This window comes from Montipora foliosa, chromosome 3, assembly GCF_036669935.1.
Source record: "Montipora foliosa isolate CH-2021 chromosome 3, ASM3666993v2, whole genome shotgun sequence".
Classification (NCBI taxonomy): Eukaryota; Metazoa; Cnidaria; class Anthozoa; order Scleractinia; family Acroporidae; genus Montipora; species Montipora foliosa.
This window is the reverse complement of record NC_090871.1, coordinates 9,559,049-9,584,929: the sequence shown is the minus strand read 5'-3', so window position 1 is coordinate 9,584,929 and position 25,881 is coordinate 9,559,049. Positions and strand designations below refer to the sequence as shown.

Genomic DNA, 25,881 nt, shown 5'->3' with positions numbered 1-25,881 from the left:
ATAATGTTGTAGTTTTCTTCTCTTTTGCGCATGACTGAAGAGCTCTGGGGAACCCTGACACAAACTGTCTTCTTATTGGTTTTCGTTAGGAACACTGAAAAGCGCCTCTGATTGGTGGATTCATGTTAGCACGAGGAGTGAGCAGGCGCCGTAAGGTTCAAATAGCCAGTTTTTGGGTATAAGAACCCTACGGCTGGTTATTTGCAAGCTCAAGTGTATCCCGTAAGGGGTGAAGAAAATCATTTTAGAAATAATGAAATTTTATATATATTTGAACCTTCTAACTTGCAATTCACGTTCGTCCAGACGGTGCCTACTATTGTCATTGCGCATACGTTCTGCGCATCTCGAAATTCTCGGGTTTCCTATGGGTGTTGCCTACTAACACAGGGATATTTTTGCGCGGTTTAAGACTGTGCGGAGAAAGCAAGTGCTCTTAGTATCCTAAAATTAAATTGAGGGTGACCATGCATTTTTCAGAGATATTAAGCTTCAATTTGGAAAAGAATGCCATACATTGCTTTGTATTTTAAAGTTCTTTTAAAGCTTTTTACATACATTGTTGATTGGTTATCTTTGAAAATGGTCACCCTCAATTCTATTTTTGGATTTCAATAACACCTGTTAAGATATGCTTTTCCCGCATATTCATAAACCGGGCAAAAATACCTTTGAATTAATAGGCACTGTCCTTAAATATATGCAATTTCATATATTCTCTTTCTGACTTTGTCTTGTTCTTGTTCTTTTCATTTCAAGGCGGACGCCAGTTCTAGTGCCATATTCACAGCCGAGGAAGAAATCTTTGCATTTGAAAGAACTATTTCTCGTCTAACTGAGATGCAAACGGAACAGTACTGGAGCTGGCAGGGATTTCGCAAATCGTGGGACGTGTTTCGTAGCTGACACTGCCTGCGGGAAGTTCGGTCAATTGGGATTTGTTCACGCGAGTTTCCGCGCTTTGTGTGGGTTACGTTATTTCCTTCGAATTCTTAGTGGATTATTTAGGTTTACCTGTGTCGATTTGCCGAAGATTTGGCGCTGTTACACGATTCAAAAGAACATTATTTTGTCGCGTAGGGACTTTAATACAGTACAGCTAGCTAAGCCACTGGAATGTGATGGCCGCGAAGTTAGTCTGAATAAGTATTTCTCAAGTCAAAATACGTTTTTTAAAATACGTCTGTCGTAAAATAACTATTCAATCAAGGAATCATTTTAATGCTCACACGGTGGAACAAATTGTAAGTATCGGGATAGCATTTTCAGATTTATTTTATACAACAAAATATTTAAATTTCGTATTTGAATGAAGTGCGACAATTGTAAGTAGACATGTCGTTTTTTTACACCTTCGAGGCACTAAAACATATATAAAATGGTATAAAAATATTATTAAAATTCAGTGATTCGATATATATTTTGTTCTTCGATCCTGTTCAGTCGTCCGCTGTGTAAAACTGACGTCTAAGAATTTTTAATTAATTGAGGTTGTCATTCCTTTTTGTTGTGTTGTGTAACTTTAATGGAGTGATTTTTATTGATTGTCATGAAAGCATTCGCGATTTCTTCCGCATGGCCGTAGCCGGCCAGGAAAACTGAGAGGGTACAAAGATTTTAAACAACCTGTATTTTGAAGTTTGGGGGTTTGGGGTTCGGAGGACGCATGTTGACTATGTCAACTAAACAATAAGTGACCCAAGTTTTTAAGCCTTGCCGCAAAGAGACCTGTGTATTTTAACTGGAATTTTCCTATTTAATGGTCGGCCATTACTCACTTTAAAATCTAGAAAGAGCTGGATCGAGGGGAAAATGACAATAAAGAGAATGATAATAAACTGCGTTTACTCGCTGGAATTTTAAGCTAGTGAGTAAATGACGTCATTTTTCCTAAGATCCAACCCTCTGACGTCGAATCGGTCAGTCTGGGACGTGAGTAACGGCGGACCGTGAAATCCAGAACTTACACTCAAAGTAAACAGCCTTTGGATAAAAATCAAAGCTCAAAAATTTTGCCAGGCAAGTGTTAAGCAATCACACTTTCAAAATCTGAAGAAAAAAGGGAGTGATTTTCCTTTTATCTAGTAGCACTTTAAATTTCAAGGAAATGATTTCTTGGCTGACTTCGTCTATCTCCAAGTAGAGGAAATTGGGAACCAACTGTTTCAATAGACTCAACAGCAGCATAATCCTAGCCTCTCTCTGAGAACCTCTCTCTGGCATTTCTGCAGCGCAAGACTTTTATACTTTTTCATCCTTGCCGTTCGCCTTATTACCCAGGGGCCTTACTTAGGATAAGAGCGACGTCTGCTTGGATTTTCGGGGTTTTTGAGAGGACATTGCTCAGTTAAGATCATGTTCCAAAGACGAAAACAGAAATGAATAGAGTGAGTCGCCTGGATGTCAAGACGATTTGATACATTAATATTCTTGTCACATTTCTCGTATGCTGTGACTTTTTGGCTGGTTTTTTCTGTAGTTTGTATAACCGAATAAAAGAAGTAAAAATATGAAATGGGGAAATGGTACTGTAATTAAAGTTTATCAGGAATGATTCTACCCGGAAATTCTGTTTTCGACATTTTATACTTGTGTTTTTACTTTTTGGGGGAAAAAGTGGAGGGGCACGCTCCCTTCTTCCCCACCCCCCCTCCCCTCATGCTACGGCCCTGTTTCGAGTCTGATTGATGGGAGTAAGGATGGCGCAGTTGGTTAGTGCGTGGCCTATTGAGCTAGAGAGAATCCTTGTTTCGACTTCTTTCCATTATGTGTAGCTTCGTCTAGCTTTAATATCCTTAAAACGGAGGACTGATGGAAAGTTTGGGGGGGGGGGGGGGGAATGAGCGCACCGTCGGCTTCCTAGGGGAAACTCTCTAGAGGGTAAAGGAACTTCCGACGTTAAATAAGGTGTACCTTTACCTTTAAAAAAAATAACATTCAATCAGACTCAGTTATCGCGAAAGTGTTCGCATAAAACACTCTGCTGAGCGCACACAGTCGATGACTTCGAAACGTCGCCTTTCATCACTTATCTTTGTTGCCATTTGTAAGTACTAACCATAGTACTTGAAGTAAATAACTCGCCACACCTCAGATAACCGAAGCATAGGTTGCGTGCGTTTTCGTAGGCGTCGCGTTGAGATTGGCTCATTTCATCAAGCCCCAGTTGTTCAAACGATGGATAGCGCTATCCGCCGGATAAATCGCTATCCAGTGGATAACTCAATTGGTTTTGCTAGTGTTTATCCGCTGGATAGTGGTTTTTCCAAATGAGGGGTCACACTCTCTCAAACTTAGGGTACTTACCGGTTTGTCATGTCGAAATCCCACGCTGTTTTTAGTGAAAGTGACAATTTTTTGGATGAGCAGTGAACGTGGGAATGTGGGGGCAAAAGGGGTGGGGGGTGTGGGGGGGGGGGGGGGGGGCAAGCCTACCAAATAGGCAGATGACATAAATTACTCTGGTGACATAAATTACTCTGTTCCCGTCTCACAGATATAGTTTGTATTATGTTGTTGACTGTCACCAACGGGGGGTCACGGGCACCCCAGGAACCCCCGGCCTGGCTTCGCCCCTGGATGGCCATGGATGAGGCCAACGAATGGGTAAAGGCCATGGGGGTCCCAAATGTTGGAAGTACTTTAATTTGTGGACGGTGGTGGGTTAGGGTTAGGGTTGGTGGTGCGGATGAGTATGGAAATGATGTGTGTGGTCTTCTTGTTGACTGCTGTGAAATTTTAATGCCCCAGGATAGCTTTGTGTATAGAATTGAAGAAGTCATGAACACAACACCGTCTGACTCCAAGACTCGTCAATGTACTTGCCAAAGAATGGCTTCATACTAGTTCACTATTAAGTTATGCAAATTCAGAAGGCGACTCGGTTGAATAGTACTATGCCATACACATTTTTCCAACTGAATGGCAACCATATTCCATATTTCTTTTGTTTGGCCCTTTTGGTCTCGTTCAAGGTTAAATATTCTTTTGAATATCACGTCTGAAAGAGAAGCCAAAAGAGCCGATCTTCAAGGAAACAGAAGAACACTAAAATAGCGGCCATTTTGGAATGAGGTGTATACAGCCACTATTCCCACTAAAGCGTAATCAAAGATGACTGAATTTATAGTTGAAGGTTACCAACAAGACTTATGCATGAAATGAATGTGGAAGGATCATCGCAGTATGTAAGTTCAAGTTCATTTTATTCGCACTTGTTCAATTACAATACAACAACAATAAAAATAAAAGAAGTAAAACAGACTGAGGTAGCTATACATTGAATTAAACATAACAAAGGAGAAAGTTTGTAGCAGCCAAAGGAGCCAAGCTTTCGAGTTGGCTACTACCACAGAGCGGTTACAAGTGAGTGGAGGTTGTACAGTACTTATAGAAACTAGTTATAAAGCTCTGGCTAAATTAATCACATGTTTAACTTTCAAGAAGAGAGTTTGTATTCCTTTTTAAAACTGTCGAAGGGTAGACACTTAATTTTCATACGTATTGCTTCCCAGGTCTGTGATGCCACTACGCTAAACCTTGCAAGGCCATAATTAGTTCTAGAAAATGGCCTGTACAGGTTTTGATTAGTGGCATACCAGGTATTATAATTAAGGACAGCCGAAGCTGGTTGAACTAAGTAAATTTCATACTCTCTAAATTCAAGACTTGTGCATAATTGTGAAAAACCAGTTATCGGTATTCTGGATATATTTCATAAAATAGTAAATCAAATATACTTTAATTTCAGGTTTATAAAACAGGCCTGTTTTGGAAACTGCGTGTACTAGGTAAAAGTGAGTGAAGAAAAATGAAAAGGTCCGTTTATGTAAAGGTGCTGTAAGTATGTGCATATCAGTAAGCGTTAATAAAGGTAAATACATATAGGTGAAGGTGAGTGTATGCTAGTGTAGAAAGATGAGAGTGAAGAGGAGTGCGTTTTTAAGCAACGTCGGTAAAGTTATTTCGCACCATTTTCTCTAATCCGATGAAGCAATTAGCCAGTATCAAAAATACCATAATACTCTTTGTTTGTTCCTCCAAAATTTTGCAAAAGCGTTGTTTTTTATTTTCTCTTGGGACTTACAATGGTCTCAAGAGAAACTGGAAACAATGCCTATGCAAAATTTTGAAGGGACAAACAAAGAGTATTATGGCATTTTTGATACTGGCTAAAACGTTTTGGAGGGTCTTTACGTAAAAATAATACAAATTTCTTTACTCTTGGGACGGGACGGTATCATGCTTCAGTGAAGTGGATATCCATTGTTTTAATGCAAATAACCTCCAAAAGTAAACTGTATAACGATGTTTCTCGTGACGTTACTCATTGTTATTAGTATGCCAACCAGAACCTCATTGGCTGTTGAAACAATGACTTCTTTTGTTCCGTGGTTGGCATCAAAAGAAATGTGGCATCGATGTTTGTAAACAAGAAATATCGTCCTTTAAAGACCTTTAAATCCTCATTATAATCAGCAACATTTTGGCAATTTTTATATGAACATTTTTATTGCCTTAAGCGGATGAGAAAATTCACGAAAATGGAGATATTCGGGGAAAAGCAACAAGGAATTTAGGATTTGGCATTTTACGACGTATTAGTTTGTGTCCGGTTTGTAGAATGAAGGACTGGGGTATACGTTTTGTTAAAGGAAAGTATCGAGCTGCAGCTTTGCTGACGAAAAGCTGTCTGAAACTCGAAATGAAAGAACAGACGAAAAAGCGAACAGAACGATACGAATTTTAACGCATAATACAAGGTTGTTTCACACGAGCGACGCAAACGCAAGCAAACACATGAAGGTGAAAAATACTCGTTTCATGCCTCTGGGGTTGACTTCGTCCGCTATCTTTAGATACTCAATTGCGCGTGCGTATTTCAATCTACTTGCGCTTGCGTTCGAAGAGTGAACTTTCCTGTCAACTTTCCTTGCGTTGGCGTTTGCGTTTTAGGGTTTGCGTCGCTCTTGTGAAATAGCCTTATTAATGTACGACGATTGTAAATTAAGGCGAGAAAATTCGAAGATGAATGAATTTTGAATGGAAATGTCGTTCATAACTCATGATTTTGTCGTCTTTTGCCGAATTGGCGATGATTTTTTTTCTATAATAAACATGCGACATTTTGAACCAAAACACAGTCGTCAGAAACGCCATTGGAAATCGCGTTTTTTCCGGTCAGCGACAGTACAAAAAGCTGGCTATTTACTCGCACTCCGTCGAGACGTTGGAATGATTCCGTGCGCTCTTCATGTTAATATGCACGGAATTTTTACTTGAGCTGTAAAAAATTTTCTTTTCTCCTTAGAAGCAGCGTCCATCTGCCAAAAATATTGAATGTTCTAGTATATTGATTCCAAAAACAGGTGTTATTTTGAACGGATAAATCTGTTTACGGGAAAAATAATTAAGCATTATAAACCTATGCACTTCACACCGATACGTCGCCTTCACAAAAAAGCTATTCTCTGCTTGCTAAAATTAGGTTCCTTTAGATGTAACTAAAAAAGGATTTGTTTGCCTCAGATTACGGTTTGAGCAAAAGTAGATTGAATATGAATCTAATTTTGGGCACAAAGAATATTTACCATCTGCGGTTGAATTGTGTTTATCTCATGTTGCGAAATGATTTATAACAGCGTTTGAAATGCCAAGATCTCAGTTCGCGTCCGGTTACGAACGATTTTTTTTCCTCCTAGAAGTAATTTACAGAGACATGTACAGCAACGGCAAATGTGTTAATATTTGTCAGCGAAGTTTATTTATACGCAGTTGTTATGGACTATTTGTCGCCATGATACGAGAGTTCCAGATAGCATTTAGTTAGAACTACAAACTTTGGTTTGCCTGAATGTCCCTAAGCCAACTAGAAGCGACCGCTCTTAGCGCATCACTGGTGCTTAAAAGCCTGAGTCTCCCTGAGCATCTCACTTCAAAGAAACGAAAGAAAAATTAACAAATTGAAATGTCGACTGGAACGCCGGAACAAGTCCACAAAACCTCTATCCGTGACGATTGTGAATAGACTTCAATACGAATAAAATTGACTCTGCGCGAATCTTATGTCTCTACAGCATGTTCCAGAAGAGAATTTCACGAAAAATTAAATGCATATTAGCCAAGATTATTCAGAGGGATCACAGAATTCTCATTAGCCATCTGTGTTTTGTTTTGATATAAACCTTGGCAACACACAATATGTCTCATCTGCAGAGGTGAAACTTCATAATAAACGAAGCAAAGAAAATGAAGTTTCATTACCGTACACTTTGGAATATTTTTTTAGATTGAAATAAGCTTGCGTTTTCCTACTAACTTGAAGTAAATAAGTTCTTCAATTAATGCATTCATTTCAAGACCTGACTTTGAAGCAGGTGAATAACAACTTATTTCACGGGAAATTTCTCGCCGCACGACGAAATGCTATTGCTTACTGACACCTCACGGTCCTTTCGTATCAACATTTTAAAAAAATATCATTCACCGAAAATCATTCTTTTTATAATGTTTGTTTCTGGTGTGTTATTTTATTTGACCCTGTTAAACATTGTATTTACCACGCGAAGGAAAATATTGGGTCTGGCGTATATTATTTCTTCGATCGTTGTTTTGCGTCAAAATTCACGGTGATTCCCTATTAAATTCCTTGTATTCTTAACTGGGTCTTTTTCGTTTGGTGTCAAAACCACAGACTTACACATATAATGCACAAAAGGAGGTACAAGAAGGAAGCGGAAGTGGAATAGATGTATCGGCAACTCATTCACTTCGTTACTTGCATTAGGGTTAAGTTCCTTATAAAGATCACAAATCTTTCACCTTCTTGAATGCGAATATTAAACACAATTGAATTCCAAATGAATAGGACAAACGAGAAATCAGGGTCCTTGCAAAGCTTCCAAGATGGCCCAAATTGTGCCCAAGGGCAATATACATATTCTTAAACAGCAGTCCGAGATGCACGAATGCTGAACTGACAAGTCTCGATCCTTGCCAGCCAAATCTTTCTCATCGACGACATGAATGCTTACCTCAGAATGCAGACTAAATTACCCAATTTACAATCAAGTAAACGAGTTTTGCAATCGCAAAGAATCTGACGTAATTTATTAGGGAGCAGAGCGTGATCGTCAGATTTCAATTTACGTGCACAGGTTCAATATTTTGACAAAAGCGTCAATAACTGCTAACGAATGCCGCGAAAGTGTGTGTAAAAGATTGGCTCACTTTACGGTCGCAATTTGAGGCTTTTTTTACCATTTTTGGTTGTGTTTGTTGTGTGTTCGGAAGTTTTCAATTTACGGGGAATTGAAAACCGAAAATCGAAATAATTTGCATGAGAATACTTTTGACGAATTTTCGACTTAGTCGGTTTTCGTGCGTTGTTCTACGACGTAAGTCGAGCTAAGTACGTCACAACCTCGGATTGAGTCGGAAAGTGCTCGATCGTTTAGTAATTTGAATATCCTTTCCATTTATGTTTATACGTATAAATAGGGGAATGTTATGATTGAATCCATAGGCTCATTTTAGCGTTGTGGGGAAGCCGTGTCGAAAGAGGGAGTTCGTATGGAAAGAAGGTCACATTAGCTTTCGCGGACATAAAACGAGTCAAGACGCGAGTGCTTGTGAGGACGACACTGATTTACCATGCTAAACGATGCTCTGTTCAAAGAGTGAAGGCGAAATACCAAATTCTTTCATAGAGAACGAACACAGTAGACGGCATAGTACAGTAACTGCAGTAACCCCGACAAACTGTAAGAAAAGAAGCATGTCTTTCTTGACGCCAGAGATATTGATCACTTACGAACGCCAGGTAGAACAAGCCAAGTCGTACGAAGAGCAATACAAGGAAGCTGCACTTGGAGTGTTTGGGACAAAAAGAACTCTGACACGTCTTACCGTGCCAGCTATGTCACAGTCTGACAAGCAAGCAGTTATCAGACAATATCATTCGGATCCTTGTATTGCGAGTCTGGGAATTCTTCAGTAATTTTATAGCACTGAAACATGGAGCAGGGGCACCCAACGTCCATTTTCGACGGAAATATCTGTTCGGAAGACGATTTGACATCTAGAATTTTTGGAGCATCTGTTGTAAAATTTCTTACTTGCCTGCCTGTCCTAGGATTTTCGAACTTCTAAAAAATGGTATAATTGCTCATTTTTAACGGATTTTTACCCTAAAAAGGTCACCTAGAATTTTCGGGAGCCTTTTTTCTGGCTGAAATTTTCGAAAAGATAAGTTTTGATCCCTATAATTTTCGGATCACTAGACTTTCAGCTGGGAAACCCGAACATTAGAAAAATTTTTAGGGGATAAAAATATGCCTTTATGTACCGTTTAAATACTAAAATACGTTTAACGATGCTTCGTCTAAGTGGTTTTGAATTATATTCTCGTTGGCTGCCCCTGATAGAGGTTCTTGCAACGTGTCAGTACAATACCATGGAGGTTAATTTGGGAAGCTATGTTTGTGTAAACACTAAGGTAGAATTTCAAAAAGACACAATTTCGAAAAAAAAAAACAGAAAATAGCATTGATTATATCACTATCTGGATAATTTCTACTGATTCTTCACGGTCAAAGATATTGGGAATTACTCGTCCACGGTCTGCAACTGAATTGTTCTCTATACTAAGAGTCACTGTGGAAACTGAAATACCAAACAACGATTCTCAATGTTGCAGAAACTTTTGTCTTGTTCCGTGCAAGTGTTACATGAGATGCAAATCTGAATGCAAATCTGATCTGATAAATGTTTCGTCTGACAAATTTATAGACAGATTCGCAACTTATGCAACAATTGCACTGCGGAACTCGGAAGACAGAGCAAGACTCTGCCGAATTAAACAGTGTCGGCAATGTTAAAAATCGTTGTTTTACATTTGAAAGATATTGTCTCTCTTGCTCTTTAAACCTTGAAACTGCTAAGTTATTGTACTCTTTCAATACAGTAAGCACTCGCATATAAGACGACTTTTTCAGGTTTAATTCTGATCTTGTTCTTATTTGAGGGCTGCACGTGCATAGTGAGAAATCAGCCCGAAAGTGTTCTTAAAATGTTCTTAAAATTGGTTTCAGAAATACTTCAAATTATATATTACTAGAGGTTTAATTAAAATGCAATGCTGTTTCGCACCATAGTACTTTGATATAAGTTACTGAACTGTATTGTTTCCTTATCTTAATACCCTTTCCCTTTGTATTAAGAACATGCTTTATTTATCAGGATGAATTTGTTTTTATTTATATGGTGCTTTATTGGCCAAATTTCAGCCTGATGTTCTTAATCCACTTGTTCTTATATGCTGGTGTTTACTATACTTTCTACACTTTGAATAAGCCGTGTCTGTGCCAATTTTGAATCATTTTGGGCAATTTGAGAAGACTAGTGAATTGTATGAATTGATCTACGTAACAAGTAACCGGGACAAGAAACATTAATTCCCTCTCTGGGAGACCAAATGCCTCTAGACTGGCATTTTGACTTCAATTAATTTAACACAGTATAAGTTTCCATCAATATTAACTTAAAGAGTTAAATTTTGAAAGTTGTGCATTAAACTTGCTTTCTATTTACACAATGTGACAAATACATTTTTTTTTTTTCAAGATAAAAAAAACATCAGATATGGAAAAACGATTCTCGAAGCTTCTAATTCTTCAATGCTCGTTTTTATTTTCAGGCCCTTTACAGGCTTTTTACTCCGCAGAGGGTGGAAAGTCGCGCATGAACTTAAGAAAATTACCCAATAGTGTAAATTGAGAATGAATTTAGGAACGGGTTATTGATACCCTCGAAACTGAAGAGATGTAATGTTAAACGAGAAAGAGAATTAAAAAAACAACGACATCATACTAATCTATCATATGGTTTACACCTGCCAATATTCTTTTGTGAGCATGGAAATCTCTGCATGCCTCAAGAAATATAAACCATAACAAAACTGGCTAAGACGGTATGGAATTTGTACTCAAAACACATCAGTTACGACATACTGATTTATCAGTGCATGTTGATTAAACCGTTTATCAACCCGTCTATTTATCGGTAGAAAACTTGTCGATTTTATCTCTTACAGATGATTATGCTGGTTTCTATTTTTGGCATTTGTGCTTCCAGTGATTTCCTTCTATGGTTTACGATTTATATACCACACCCCAGAGTCTCATGGTGGTTTACAATTTATTCTTTCTCTAGGGTGAGATCGGACGTCAGCTTGTAAAAGCGCCTTTGGGAGCCGCTATTCACTCACCCACCCGACCCACGCATGTATGTAAAAGGACAGACCACAACACCGTTGGGTCTCCTCCCTTCTCTTCGTGCGTGTTCTTTAACGTCCCACAGAGTTGATTAACAGGAAAGGTTGTCAGACAGGGCCTACGCTTTCTAGTCCTTATATTTATCCGAGGAGACTTAAAAGTCTAACCATTTGCGGGTGTAATTACAAAGGCAGCACTGTCTTTCTCCTTAGTCATTTTAAGACCTTGAGAGTTGATCCGCAGCACTGAGGAGTCGAATTTACGATCTCCTATATGGCAGCCCGGTGCTCATTTGATACCGGTGTGCCGTCTATGGTCTATCGTGAATTTTCGCTGATATTAACACCCTGAGTGTTCGACGACTCAAGGAACCTTCCTTCACGCTGACAATAGTCTCGCGGCGATCTAGGATTTTTGCTACACCGAGAATAACAGTACTAGTGTCAGTTAATATAAGCCAAAGGAACCTTAAAGCCTCCTTTTCATATGTTGGGAAAATCCCAGACGATCGGCGATTTCGCAGTTTCCCCACCGTCCTATGTTTTGTCGACGTATCGGAAAATCGCCAGACGCTTGTCCTAGATTCTCCCGATAGTGACTTTGGCGGAAAATGAAGAGTGCGCCAAAAATTGAAACACGCAATTTAGAGGATTGGTAACGAGCTAAAAACCATCACCGACGTGCCCGAAAGTAAAAATGTCGGGAATGATCGCCGACGATCGCAAAAATCTGGGACACGTCGGGAAAATAGAAACGCTTCCGATTTTCCCGATTCGTCCTCGACCATCCCAGATTATCGGGGATGTCTACGATTTATGGTTTTCATTAGTCTGCAAAATCTGGGATGGTCGGGGAATCAGCGAAATCCTCGATCATCTGAGATTTTCCCGATATATGAAAACTAGGCTTTAACTTGACGTCGGTAGTTCCGGAGTATCAAGAAAAGTAAAAGTCGACGGGGACTTCTTTCAGTCTTTCTTTTCCAGTGAGAAATTTCAATGCTAAGACAAAAGGCAGAAAAGGCTACACGGATCAGACGAAACTCGAAACGGAGGTTGTAGCCACCAAGAGTTTAACTGCAAAAGTGGCGCACTCCCTCGGTGAACTACGTCTGCTTCTTAGGGATGACTGAAATAAATAAGGAGAACTAATAAAGATACAAATTCGACTTTTCAATTTGAAGCATACCCTGGGTACCAGAGTTTTTTTTCTCGCGCGCGGCGGACGGAAATTTTTCGCTTAGCTTCGACGTGACCGACGAGATCGACACCGACACCGGAAACTGTGCACCCAGGGTATTTGGAGCACGAAAACCAGGAAAAAATGCCCATAACGTCAGATAACATCCACCGAAACCTCACGCGACATTGCCTTACGTTTTAAGTTACACAGGTCATCATCATTATCATATCCTTCTTTCCCCTCGGATTTTAGAGTAGTTTCAGTTGGTGTTGCTAATAAAAGCGTTCAGGCTGAGATTGGTTAAACCAATTTTTTAAGAACATTCTAAGAGCATACTCAAGCTAAGAGTCAGTTGAGAAAGTTTTTATTTTGCTCATTTGGTTTTTTTTGTGAGAAAGAAAGAAATGTAAAACTGTAGTGTAACCGGAAAATTAACTAGGGACTTTTTTAACATTAACAATGTGGCCTTCTTACTGCATAAATACACTGAAGCACAACTCAGTTTTTAGTCAAATTAAATTTAGTATGCTACACAACTTTAAGGACGTGCTAAGAACGTTTTCGTAATCAAATCGTCCCCCCGCCCCCCCCCCCCCAAAAAAAAAAAAATATATATATATGGAACGTTCAGCCTCAGTGTGGCTAACACATCCCGCAGGTAAACAACCATTTCACCCGGACAATTAGCAGTCATGGACAGCTGTTTCGGCCTTGCTAGGCCTCATTAGCATGGCGTAGTTGACATACCAAGCGGGTGTTTACACAAAAAACAAAACATGTGGTAAGCTGGGTTGGGAAGAGGAGAACTGTTCTCCCACGGCAAGGGTGTGGGAAGGTGGATCGGTGTTGGAGTTGGTGTTAGCGTGTGTCACCTTTTCGAAGAAGGCTAAAAGGAGGGTTGCATTGCCTGCTTGTTTCTGGGCCATGATCAACATTCAAACATATTTAGAGTTGATTAGGATCAATCCATCTCTTGCGGCTTTAATCAGAAAATGTAATTTCTGACGACTGAGTATAAAGCCTGGAGCGTTTACCAAAACCGAAAATTCCGGTTGGAAATTTCAAATGATACAGCTCATTCCACCGGAAAGTTTCCGAAAAAGATGGAAATCCTCAGCCGAAATGATCGGAAAAATCCTGTACCATTTGTAAATTCCCACTCGACCCGGTTCACTCCGGCCTCTTTTCCTGCCTTTCGACACTGCGGAGGCAGCCGCCATTTTGATTTGTCATTGTTTTCTTCTAACCGCGAGAGACTCGGGCCTGGCGAAACGACACACCGGGAAACTTGTCGGTACCGATTACGAGCGTTCCATTCCAACCGGATTTTCCGTGCAAATGGTAAACGCCGCTGGTTTCCATATGATCTGCAACAGTCTGCAATCGGTCGGTGACTCGATCGCCGTTAGGTCTGTCTTCTTGGTACTCGTATAAATTTTTTAAAACTTCAGCTCCAGAATGAGCCGCGAGAGAGCCGCGAGGTGGCGAAGACGAGTCCCGAAGCGGCGAGAAGAGAAAAACCTCTGGTTACCTTGGACTTGAATCTCACTTTCATGTACACGCCAGCTGTCAAAATTGTCAAATTGGTAATCAACAAAGGGTCCAATGGCAACTTAGCATTCATGCGTTTCCTAGGTATTAACAATCACCGGTTAATTTGAAGGCGCGCCGTTCTGTCAAATGGAAAGCGTCCTTAGGAAGACGAGGGGATTGATGTCTAGCCTCTGGAGGAGCCGAAGCAATAAAGCGGGAATAACACGCGCAGTAAAGGAGACACGCGTGTGAACGAGAAGATACGAGTGTCAGCGAATGAGACGCGCTAGGTAAGGGACATGGGAAAAGGCCAGTTCGTCAAACGTGAATTCAACTGAACTTTTTTCCAAATATCATACCAAAGAATGTCTATCCGACTCACAATATTTTAATATTTTAATAACAAATAACTACAATTGTAGCAAAAAGATCACAAATATGGCGATTAGCCGTTTCAACCACATCCGGTTTATAAGGTCGACGTTTCTCAACAGAGCATTCGAAAACAACAATGAATCCCTATTAAACGAGACCTAATTGTTGGGAACTGGGTTACAGGTTACAGGTTACGTTTCACACAAGACACGTTAAAAAGCCCTCATTTTTTGGTATTTTTAACTTGTAAATAACGTTTTCCACGCTGTAGTTTCTTGAGGTGATAAAGTGCAGTCCATTTTACGCAATCATTCTCATGTGATTAGACCCATATAATGGGATCACGGTTTGCACAATTACTGGAAAGGGAACAGATGTACATCTTTACACCCTAAGGGTCGAGATAAATCCATCAAGCATTTAATTGGTTGCTTGCCGAATCCAGTTATCACAGCCCCGTATTTTATGGCCCTCCATGTTATCATCCGCATAAACATCCAAGAACAAATCATCTAGGATGGGGTCAGGGCTAGCTTTGGCGACCTCCACCGCAGCTTCAACTTCTTCCTTGGCTTCTGCTTCAAGACGCTGCAAGAAAAATCCAACAACTCAGTTGGTTTGAATGATTGGCTTATCGACATCTATTAAAAAGGCCTCAAATCACAAGTGCACTGAATCGAGCTACAATTACATCGATGAAATGATATATGAAATGGATCATATATGAACTGCGGATATGAAATCAAGTGAAGCTATGATCCTCGCAGTTATGGGTAAAGAAGCCTGAAGATTTCAGGACTTCAACGGGGTTTGAACCCGTGACCTCGCGTTACCGGTGAGACGTTCTAACCAACTGAGCTATGAAGCTACTGACGTTAGGAGCTGGTCATTTGTGGGTTCCAATTGCCTTCATATATGATCCATTTCATATATCATTTCATCGTTAATTCATTCCTCACGGGAACATTGGAACCCACAAATGACCAGCTCCCAACGTCAGCGACTTCATAGCTCAGTTGGTTAGAGCGTCGCACCGGTATCGCGAGGTCACGGGTTCAAACCCCGTTGAAGTCTTGAAGTTTTCAGGCTTCTTTACGCAATTGCAAAAATTGCGTTCATAACTGCGAGGATCATAGCTGCACTTGATTACAATTACATTGTCATTCAGTAACAGAATATCCAGTTATGGGACAGAAATTTACCAGATGGTAAACTGACATCTGACTAACATATGAGGCGGTTCCACTCACGTGACCAGAGCTGGTCATACTTTGACCCATAAGGGAACAATGAAGGGGAAAGAGTTCAATACCAGGCTGACGTCACAAACTGCTTTGCATGGACTTCTTTGAAAACAGCGATGCAAACTAATTTGTGACGCCAGCCCGGTAACTTTTCAAAGCGAATAAAAAAGTGAAATTTCAATCAAAAGGTCCTAAAAAAACAACAAGATGTATTTTGGACGATTTCGGAGAATAAGTAAAGTGGAAAAGTGGGTTAACGTGATCACTTAAGAAAGATTTGTGAACTGACATTTCAAGCGTTCACTTTCTGTCCATATCAAAACACATTTTTTTTGCGAAACAAAGTGTCCCAGTCCATGTGCATAAAATGTATTCCAGGTTACCTTGATATCATCTGTGTCTGCAAGTCCTGAGTCCAGTAGCTTTTCTCGTAAATTCATGATGGGGTCACGTGTTTTACGGATTGCCTGCACCTCGTCACGAGATCGGTAGCTGAAAGCAGAGACAGAGAGGTCTGGTAAATTCCATTTGAATTGGTAAGAGAGAATTTCCGAGCAGGAGGTCTTGTTTTATTTAATTATGGTGGGACCAATACTCTCGGTCTTAAATAACTTCGCATAAGTCTGTGATCTGTTGAATAACTTGATTGTAGGGTAGCCATCACCCCATTCACCCGCCTTAAGAATGGATTGCTGACGTTCATTGAATCCACCAATATAACATTTTAACCCCCTGAACCGGTTCCCGTTGAAGGGTAAATTTATCTGGTGTTACACGCAGTATCACTTTAAGGCCGAAGAGGGTTAAAGGGAAAATAGCTTTTGAGTGGAAAATGATGTTGTTAACCTTTTCACTCCTGAAGCAGGCCACACTGATGAGTGAAATTGCCTGGCATTAGAGAGAGGAAAATGTACCAGTGTCACTCTCAGGGGGAAAAGGGACATTTTCCACAATAAACTGAAAACTGTGTTTCCGATGCTACCTATGCAGTTAAACCTGCAAATTAATGTTTGGACTTAAGATTTTTTTTTTTGACTTCAGTTTCAGATCTAAAAAATTAATAGGCAATTTATTTTAAAATGTGCATGCATTCCCATTTTTTAAAATGTTCAGTTGACAAGAGTTACCTAGTGCCAGGATCACTCATACTGTGTCCATGGTAACGGTAAGTCGCCAGCTCTATCAGAATTGGACCCTACATAGTAAGCAAAGATAGTTTCTGAAACTAGCATAAATCAAGGATCAGTGAGGTGCGTTTGATTCCTGTTTTGTCATTGATGAGACATTTTGGTATGCGGGATGGTCACCCATCCATGTATTAATCCCGTTCAACAGGGCTTGGGATCGAGCTTATTTGTGCCAGAACAAGATGGCATCCAAACGAGATGTCTAAATGTTGCAGTTCAATGGCATCACGATCGATACCCGAGGGACATCCCGCGGAAATGACACAGATTAGAATGCATTCTCCTGGAACGCAAAAAGGACACTTCAAAGTTTGTGTGCTAAGCGATTTACATGTAATAATGAAAACGATCATGATTATGATGATGATGATGACGACAACTTTAAGGTGGCTCAAAACAGTTTTAACACTTCGAAGACACTCTCTTCAGAACGAATGATGCTACAACACTGTATCACGTAACAGCAATGTTATAGTAAAATATGAAACACCGATTATTTTCAAACAAGATGTGGTCATTAGTGTGACGTAATAAGTTACCTTGGCAAAGGGAAAGCTTAGAAAAAACACCCTATACATTTTGGATTTATCAAGTGAAGCTATTCAGTTACAAAACCAATCTTAGGAATTGCGTAGAGAAGCCTGAAAAATTCAGGACTGCAACGGGGTTTGAACCCGTGATCTCTCGAAGCCGGTCAACGCTCTACCCAACTGAGTTATGAAGCGAAGGGGGTAGTTTCTAAAGAAACTGTCACAGTGGTGTTGCGTCGGTGGGGAAGATTCACTGAGACATTAATGAATTAAGGTCACTGATCAAATCAAACAACTAATATTCAATCATAGATGGGTTTTGAGGAGAGTGGAGAGCTAGAGTACCTGAAGGAAAATCTTTTGATGCTGAGTAGAGAACCAACAAACTCAACCCAAATGTGATGCGAAGTCTGGGAATCAAAACCAGGCAACATTGGTGGGAGGAATTTAAGCGCTCTCACCACAGTGCCATCCTGCTTCCCCTAAAACCTCAACGTACGTATGACGTCAAAGCTGGAAATCAAAGCTGAACATGGTGGTGAAAGAAAATTCCTCTCACCACTGTGTCAGCTCTGTAAAGTTACCTGACCCATGAACAGAAGCAAGGAAAGAGATGGATGACTTTGCATTCGTAGGCTACTAAGCAAACAATTAAAAAATAAGGGTTACTTAAATCTCACTTAGCAATTTGCCGTTTCTAGAAAACTGAAACAATTATAGTGAAGCAATTGATTATCCAGTTACTACTAGTAACATACATTTCCTGATCTTGTAAAGTCTGCAGCAAATCTAGTTGCTTCCCGCACGGTCAAAATATCCATACCATCAACCTAAAGATTGAAGAACATGATAGATACTGCATATTTTTTTTTCCTTGGAGCTTGAGCAAGTGTAACAGACCACTCTTGATATATTAAAATTCAGCTTGATAGTGAAGCTTTATAGAGGACACAAACAAAAGAAATGAATAAACATGTTCTTTCAGTTTCCTTTGTTTGTGTTCTCTAGACCTCACTGCCAAGCTGAATTTTAATATATCAAAAGTGGTCTATTCTTAATATCATGCGATCTAATATTATTATTATATAATAACCCAAGTTATTCACGGATTTTGATTGGTTCTTGCCTATGATCTATTAGAGGACAGATGCACGATTGACGTCACCATCAGCTTTTATGCGAATAAAGTTTAATTCTTTATTATATAAAACAAATAGATTCCATGTTGCCGTGGGTCTGTTCAGTAATAGATCACAGAAGACGTCAAAATGTGGTAAGAACAGCAATGACACACTCGGCTATCGCCTTGTGTACCACTTTTTTGTTCTTTTGACATCATTTGTGATCTATTACTGAACAGACGCACAGCAACATGGAATCTATTTGTTAAATGGTTGCGGGATCGAGCAGGCTAATATTTTTGTTGTAACCAGGTGGAACTGAATTATGCGATAAAGAATTACTCCATGCCATTTAGAGCAATAAAAAAGGTATTCCCACTCTGGCCTGGCCAACACTTGAGTCTCTAAATAACTGAGGAGACTACACAATACAATGCAATGCAATACAGCGCAGTCCGGTTCTTATTTTAACACAAGTCATCCAGGTTTGTCAGCTTAAAAAAACTGACTGTTCAAAATATGAACAATGCAAACGTTAAACTTCTAACCATGTACATGCATACGAAAACCTAAACAAACATTTTCAAGAACATAAAATAGACCAAACACATACAATAATTATTATTCATCATTAAATTAAGCGGGATGTTGAGCAAACCTCTTTGAATCCAGTAATATTTTGCTTGTTACCTTGGTGCAATGCTGGTCAATTTTTTCTTTTAAACTTACCTTTATTCCAGGGATGTAATCTCCTCTTGTGTGGTATTCAGTGGTGGCTGCAGCTCGTTCCACAGAGGTGCCCATTCCATAGCCATTATTCTCACAAACAAAGATGACTGGCAGGTCCCACAGTTTTGCCATGTTGTAAGTTTCAAACACCTTTGAAAACCCATGAACAGTTAAAACTGAGTTAGTTCTCTGCTGGAAGGACTAAACCAGACACTTTGAACCCTGATCTAATGACATGGTTAGCACTAACCAGCGTTAAATACCATGAGAACCTAAAGGTTTTGACACCTCTTAACCAACGGTTAGCACAAACCAGGCTTCGAGCACAGGCAGACAACCCTAAGGATGCGGACTATTTACATTGTATGTGGCTATGCTTGGGATCTGAAGGGGAAATCGAAGCGTCCCAAAAACCCATAAAATCACTCAGGACAATGCAGAAAATAGTAGGTGAGTGAACTTTATTTATCCGACTGTCCATAAAATGAATTTTCGAAAAGAAACATCGCCATTTGAAGTTTTTATGGAACATTTTCCTCGATCAGTTGAATTGGCCATTACAACTGTCTCAAAATAATGTGACGTTACACACTCTCGCATCCTTAGGGTTGTCTGCCTGTGCTTCCAGCAGCCGGCCCCTGATTCCTGTCTGGGAGTAACTGTGGAAAACTAACCTGACCCTGATTAGCAGCACCATCTCCATAAAGCGTAACACATATTTGACCATTGCCACGATACTTGTGAGCAAGGGCAATCCCAGCACCTAAAGGAACCTACAAGAAAAGTAATGCAACCAAGTACCAAACCGTTAATTTCAGTTCCTTGACTTGCGGTAATAAATTTTAACTGAACATGTAAATTCTACTCAACCACTCAAAGGATCAGCATTTGATTGCTTTGCAAGAAAATGTTCGAAAAAAATGGGTAGGTTTTCTGTCAATTTGTCAAATTCCTGGGGCAGGAGGAATTGAACTCCCATGTAAAACCTACATGCACTGTAGGAATGTGTAGCTGCATTTAGGATATGGCTTTCTGGTAGTTTAGACAACAATGTGGCAAAATAGCAGTTGTCTTTAGTAGTACACACTAGAACAGTCTCAGGGACCTCAAGAAGCACCAACATTCCAGTCTACTTGTACGTAAATAAACAGCACCAGGATTTCCCTGTGAACTGTCACAAGAAATACACTGTACTGAAACATAACAGGAAATTGGAGGAGAAAGCTGACTTGCTCTTAATTCTACAATGTAGCCTTTATTTTTGGAGTACGGTACAACATGTAGCAATTCCTTGCAGAACCCCACACACTCAGAACATTACTTTTAAAGAGTGATAGTTTACACATTAGTGGTCATAAATTTTTGGTATGCTAAGAGATTTAAATCCCTTGAGACAACATAAAATTTATTAATTCAATTGAATGGTCATGCATGATACAACAATGGTGATGTTTTGGTTTGCAAAGTCATACCACAAACCTGGGCTCCAACAATCCCATTTCCACCATAATATTCGTGGCCATACATGTGCATGGAGCCTCCTTTACCCTTTGAACAACCACTTTTGCGACCTTGAAAAAAGACAAAGGTTCACTCAAGTAGTATATAATTTATAAGCAAAATGGATTTATTTCTTCATGATGGCAGTGCTGATGTACTGTCTCAACATCACAAAACTTTTAATCTGGCAGCTTTGAACTCGATACCTCATTCTCTTTCTCTCTAAATTATTGTTGCCAAGAGAAGGATCTTGTGAGTGAAAACGCAACTTCTGGGTGGTTATGGTTAAAATGTTGTTACTGTGTGACAAAACTACCACTCCTGACTGTAATCCTCACATTCACGTGACTTATGACCACTAGTCTCGCTTTCAACATGACAAGGGAAGAAAATTCAGAAAGGCTGCGTGGGATGTAAATCTCAAAGGCCCTTGGATTCAAGTTCTGTCCTTATTGCAGCTGTACACTTTTTTTAGTAACCCAAAAGTTTTATTGCTGTAAGTACCTTGGTCAAATTAATTAAAACTGAGAGGTAAAGAAATACACCGCGATAACTAGCATTCAATGGGGTTTTTGACTTAAGAGTTAAATCAATGTCTGTTTATTTGGATTTATATTGTGAAATCTGAGCTTGACACTTAATTAAATTGCATGGTTATAAAAGCTGAAGATTGGCAAGCATTATTTTTATGAAGACTCCATAGTAACGATGAAGTGTATTGATTTCACTCTCAAGGGGGCTTCTAACCTGCTAATTCACTGAGAATTTCAGCCACTGGGACTCCACGCACATAGGTCCAGCCATGGCAGCGATATGCCGTTATGATGCTATCATCCTTCTTTATGGCAGCCTGCATTCCAATGGCACATGCTTCCTGCAGTACAGAAGGCAAAACGCCAAAAAGACTTATGCTCTGAATTTCATCACAAGATTAGTGTACATCTATAAACTATTTTTATTGGATGACTGACAGGCGCAGAATCAAGACAGGCTTAACAGTTGTTAAAACAATATTCCATAAGCGGATCCAGTTATGGGTTAGGGTTTATGTACCAGGGTTTATGTACCAGTTTTTGTACCAGTCAGAGTGAAGCTTCAACACCTCCCCCCCCCCCGACGGGCATTTGAATTTTTGGAAATTTTTTGTTCAAATGCCCCCCCTCCCCAGGCCAGGAAAATTACCAGATTGTTATAAACTAAATACATTGGTTTTACGGAGTTTCATGCAACGACACTAAATACATTCTGTACATTCATTCCATTATTTATACACATACATATCAATCGTTGCAAATATATTAAAATGTTCATAAATATACCGGGTCAGTCAAAGCAATTGACCTCTATAAATTGTATCTGGCGACGTTGGTATTGTATTGAATTATTGTTTATATTGTAAATGCAATTTAATGTATTTATATATTCAAAGATAATATAAATTGGTTTATTTTCCCTATGTTGTATGTTGTTGATGTTCATTTGAAAGCGTTGTAAGAGTTAAGTCCTTCCAAATGCCCGGTCTTGCTCGTCAGTTCTGTCAAATAGAAAGCACCCTAAGATTACCAGCTTGGACCCTTCTCTCTTGAGAGTGAGACTTCATACAGATTTTACTCTGTCCAACGGGGGTTTCTTGTTTCATGAGTCAATGAGTCATGAGTCAATGAGCCATGAGTAAAGCTATGAGTCAGGTCAGTGGTTTAAATGAATTAGGTTAGGGTTAGGGTTAGGGTTAGGGTTAGGGTTAGTTAGAAAAAATAACCCTAAATGCACACTAATCTTTAACATAATATTGCGTATAAAGAAACACTGTAGTCATTGTTGTCAACACACCTGGCCAGAATATAAATGACAGAAACCTCTGATAGCCTTAGATTTGTACAGAGTACTTGCAGCATTTTCCATCCTTCGAATGACCTGCATTTGCCTGTAGAAATAGAGGCCATCTTCCCTGGTCAGAACTCCTTTCTTGGCTGGTCCAGTTTCTAATCTATGAATGGGACAATCCTAGGAAACAATAACTATTATCAGGAATCCATGACCCGGAGCCTACAGCTCCCATACTGGGCCTATGTAACAGCATTTTTACACACCGATCTATTTTTAGACTATCTTTTCTGGAAAAAACAAAGACAGTTCCGGTTCGGTGAATCTATGACGTCAGCTAAATTTCTTGTAATTGGTCACTGGGCTCCTGTGGGAGTCTCATTAGCGGGAGATTCAATCTAAAAATAAATCGGTCTGTGAAAATGATGTGACACGAACACAGTAGAGTTGTAGGCATGGGTCATGGGTTCCTGTTATTATTATTATTTATTATAAGTGTTGCTGTGATCAAAGAGTCAATCCCCTTAAGCTGTCTTTTTTAAAATTTAATGCCAAAATTGTGTCTGCTCACCATCCAACAAATGAATTTAAAGGCGCTGTTAGACTGTGAAATATTCAATCAAGAATTTTCCTTTATTTGTTTCCTTCATTTGTGGAATTATCTTTGAGAAATATTTTATAAAAGCAATAGAGGACTTTTTTCATGATTCCATAGCCTCATCTAAACACTCAGGAAAGTTGGTAGAATTCTCGACAGTTACTGTCTCGAATTCTCCCAACTCCCCTTTGTCTTTAGATGAGGCTATGGAAACACAGAGTGGGAGGCGCGGTGGCTTCATGGTTAGAGTGCTTGACTCTGGGTTAAGTGGTCCGGGTTCAAGTCCTGGCCGGGGACATTGTGTTGTGTCCTTGGGCAAGACAATTTACTCTCACGTTGCCTCTCTCCACCCAGGTGTATAAATGGTGCAAGCGAAATGCTGGGGGTAACCCTGCGATGGACAAGCATCCCATCCAGAGGGGAGTAGAAATACTCCTAGTCGCTTCATGCTACGGAAACCGGAGATAAACGCCGGCATGAAGCAGAGATGGAAACACCAAAAATGTCCTCTATTACCTAAACAGTAATAATAAAATTCAAGGAGTGATACTGTATGACAATACTTACTGACAATTCAAATTCTGCTTCATTCACTTGGCTTGCGAGCCCCCTTGTCCTTACAAGCAATCCTAGAAACTGGAACATAATGATAACAATAATAATATTATTATTATTATTACATAGATACTGATGAAATACTAGGATTTTCCTTTATACTTTTAATAATATACATGAAAAAATTACTCCATTCTGGTTGGCTGAGAGAAGTGCAGTTTTCAGGTAACATAGTGCAGAAAAGAGATTAGTTAGTGCAAAAAGTAATAAACCAAGCATTCTGACTGGTCAATGAGCAAACAAAGTCAGAGAAAGCCAATCAAATTTATGCAAGCCCTGGATGGTGCAATTTATCCCGCAATGATTGCATAATACGGGTGTGTTTTTTCTGCTTAACAATCTCATATTTTTTCGTGTACCGTATATTATTAACTACTGAATAACCGAGAGTGAGGTCGTCACAGCAAAATCTCAAACTGGGGCATGGGTGCATAGACCTAGCCATAGAAAGCTCAATTCAGCATTGTAGTCCAAGGTTTGAGATTTCGCTGGAACGACTGAACGGTCAAGGTTATTTACTTAAAGCTGATTATTATATGGCTAACAGAATAGTTCTAAAGAGGAAAAAACATAATTTGCATAATCCATAATCAGCCCATGGGCATTACAGGAAAATAATGCCCTAGCTCTTGCCTGCTCTCAGCCAATCAGAGTGGGGGCTGAACAATTTGCGAGGCAGTGAGCCATGCAAGCCATGAAAATTTTGCATTTAAGTCTAAGGACCCATTTCAAATAGCATGGCTCGCTAGCTTGCACATTGTCCCAACCCATCAGAGTGTCTTACATCGGCAGAAACACTAGCCATATAATAATGTAATCACACGTTTTTTCTTGTGGAATTTGAAATAAATAAGCACTCGCACTTAATTTTGTTCGTCTTTCAAAAAAATTACTTGTGCTTATTTACTCCAAATTGCACGTGAAATCACGTGGTTACCTAAACTTATACTTATACATGTACAATGTTGGTTCAGACTCTGAGCTGCAAACATCTCATCTTCTTCATTTCCCTGGATAAACATTTATCTTCTCCTTCATTACAATAAAAAAAAATCTTTCTATAAACAGGGTTTAATTGTTTCCATTTGATGGAGCTTTGAGTTTGAAGTATTAGCGTCAAAGATCTGTAAATAAAGCTGTAATTTTAACAAATCAAATAAAGTTGAGTGATTCGAGAATGCTCGATGAAAGTGAAATGTACAGTGAACGTGTCACTTTGTTTTTCATTGATACAACGGTGCCGGAAAATATGTAAATTGCGTTTCAAATGCTGACAACTTCCTGCATGATTGTCCTCCCCATCAGGCTAGGACATAGGAAAACTTGCTCAAAAATCCAAGATGGCCTCCTGTAGACCATAAATCCACGAGTATTTTGAAGGAAACATCAGGCATACAACTAACCGGCTTCTTTAGGGACGAAGTGGTCGTCAGTGACCTAAATCCTGTCCTGAGCATGATCTTGCTGTTAAAAGGGAGGAAAATGGAAGGAAAACAAGCAAATTTCCCCTAAAGAGTGTATGTATAGCCCAGATCCTCTCCGATGAATCTGGTGAGAATGGGAGAGGGGTGGGTAGAATCTCCCTGCTCGGGGGAAAAAAAAACAAGAAGGAAAACGAGAATGAACGTTTTTATCTTGAGGGAAACTTAATTTGGTTTTAGCAAAGTACACTGAACGTCTGTTTTCATGGAAGCTTGAAATCACTGCGTTTCTATCGAGTCCTTTGGAGAATTGGGTTGGTTTTGATAATTTTAAAAACCAATATCTACGCTTTTGTACATTATGCTTTTGTTTCCCCACTAAAATGCTCCACCTTAATGCTCTAGTTCTCCCACGAAGATGCTCGGTCTCCCCAAAAAAAGTCACTAAAATGCTCGGATAATGCTCATTATACAAACGGTTTTTAAATTAATTTCAACATTTTTATCAGGGTGTTACTAACACCCTGAGGTGTTAACACTTACAAAAACATCCAAGTGTTGCAAGTAACAACAACGTATAAAAGTTTTTAAATAAAGCCAAAAAAAAAAAAATCCTTGAAATCATCTACGAGGCTAAGAACAGAGAGTAGTTGACTATCCCTAGAAATTTGAGTTTTAGTCTTCATTTTCTCTAAGAGAAATAATTTCTTTTTTAGTTCCTCGAAAAGAAAAAATTCCGGGAAAATGCC

The 25,881-nt window shown here is 39.5% G+C and overlaps 2 protein-coding genes, 1 long non-coding RNA gene and 1 other non-coding gene across 4 annotated transcripts in view; 3 read left to right on the top strand and 1 right to left on the bottom strand.

Annotated features, from left to right (window-relative positions):
* The window catches only part of LOC137996683 (AFG1-like ATPase), a 15,499-nt gene extending 14,083 nt beyond the window's left edge, over positions 1 to 1,416 (top strand). The window contains exon 14 of the mRNA XM_068842208.1: positions 760 to 1,416. Coding sequence (XP_068698309.1) covers positions 760 to 906 — 147 coding nt within the window. The 3' untranslated portion in view covers positions 907 to 1,416. The remainder of the gene's footprint in view (positions 1 to 759) is intronic.
* Positions 1,417 to 8,288: 6,872 nt separating this feature from the next.
* LOC137994474 (uncharacterized) lies at positions 8,289 to 10,153 on the top strand. Its single transcript, XR_011122135.1, has 2 exons — positions 8,289 to 8,410; positions 8,525 to 10,153. It is a non-coding gene; the product is annotated as an uncharacterized lncRNA (long non-coding RNA).
* Positions 10,154 to 14,370: 4,217 nt separating this feature from the next.
* Positions 14,371 to 25,253, bottom strand: LOC137996682 (pyruvate dehydrogenase E1 component subunit alpha, mitochondrial-like). The gene is made up of 11 exons (XM_068842207.1): positions 25,115 to 25,253; positions 23,664 to 23,732; positions 22,505 to 22,678; positions 21,422 to 21,548; positions 20,654 to 20,745; positions 19,849 to 19,947; positions 19,175 to 19,324; positions 18,083 to 18,154; positions 16,735 to 16,802; positions 15,991 to 16,099; positions 14,371 to 14,951 (listed from the first exon to the last, which is right to left on the bottom strand). The coding sequence occupies exons 1-11, from the start codon at positions 25,166 to 25,168 to the stop codon at positions 14,784 to 14,786; spliced, it is 1,182 nt and encodes a 393-aa protein (XP_068698308.1). The 5' UTR covers positions 25,169 to 25,253; the 3' UTR covers positions 14,371 to 14,783.
* Trnat-ggu (transfer RNA threonine (anticodon GGU)) lies at positions 15,365 to 15,437 on the top strand. The gene has a single exon. It is a non-coding gene; the product is annotated as a tRNA-Thr (tRNA).
* Positions 25,254 to 25,881: the final 628 nt, after the last annotated feature.

Coding starts and splice junctions, on each gene's coding strand:
- LOC137996682 (XM_068842207.1), bottom strand. CDS start 25,168: ATGCTCAGGACAGGATTTAGGTCACTGACGACCACTTCGTCCCTAAAG. Junction 22,679..23,663: donor AAGCAGAATTTGAATTGTCA/GTAAGTATTGTC, acceptor ATTGTTTCCTAG/GATTGTCCCATTCATAGATT. Junction 21,549..22,504: donor GTCATTTATATTCTGGCCAG/GTGTGTTGACAA, acceptor TCTGTACTGCAG/GAAGCATGTGCCATTGGAAT.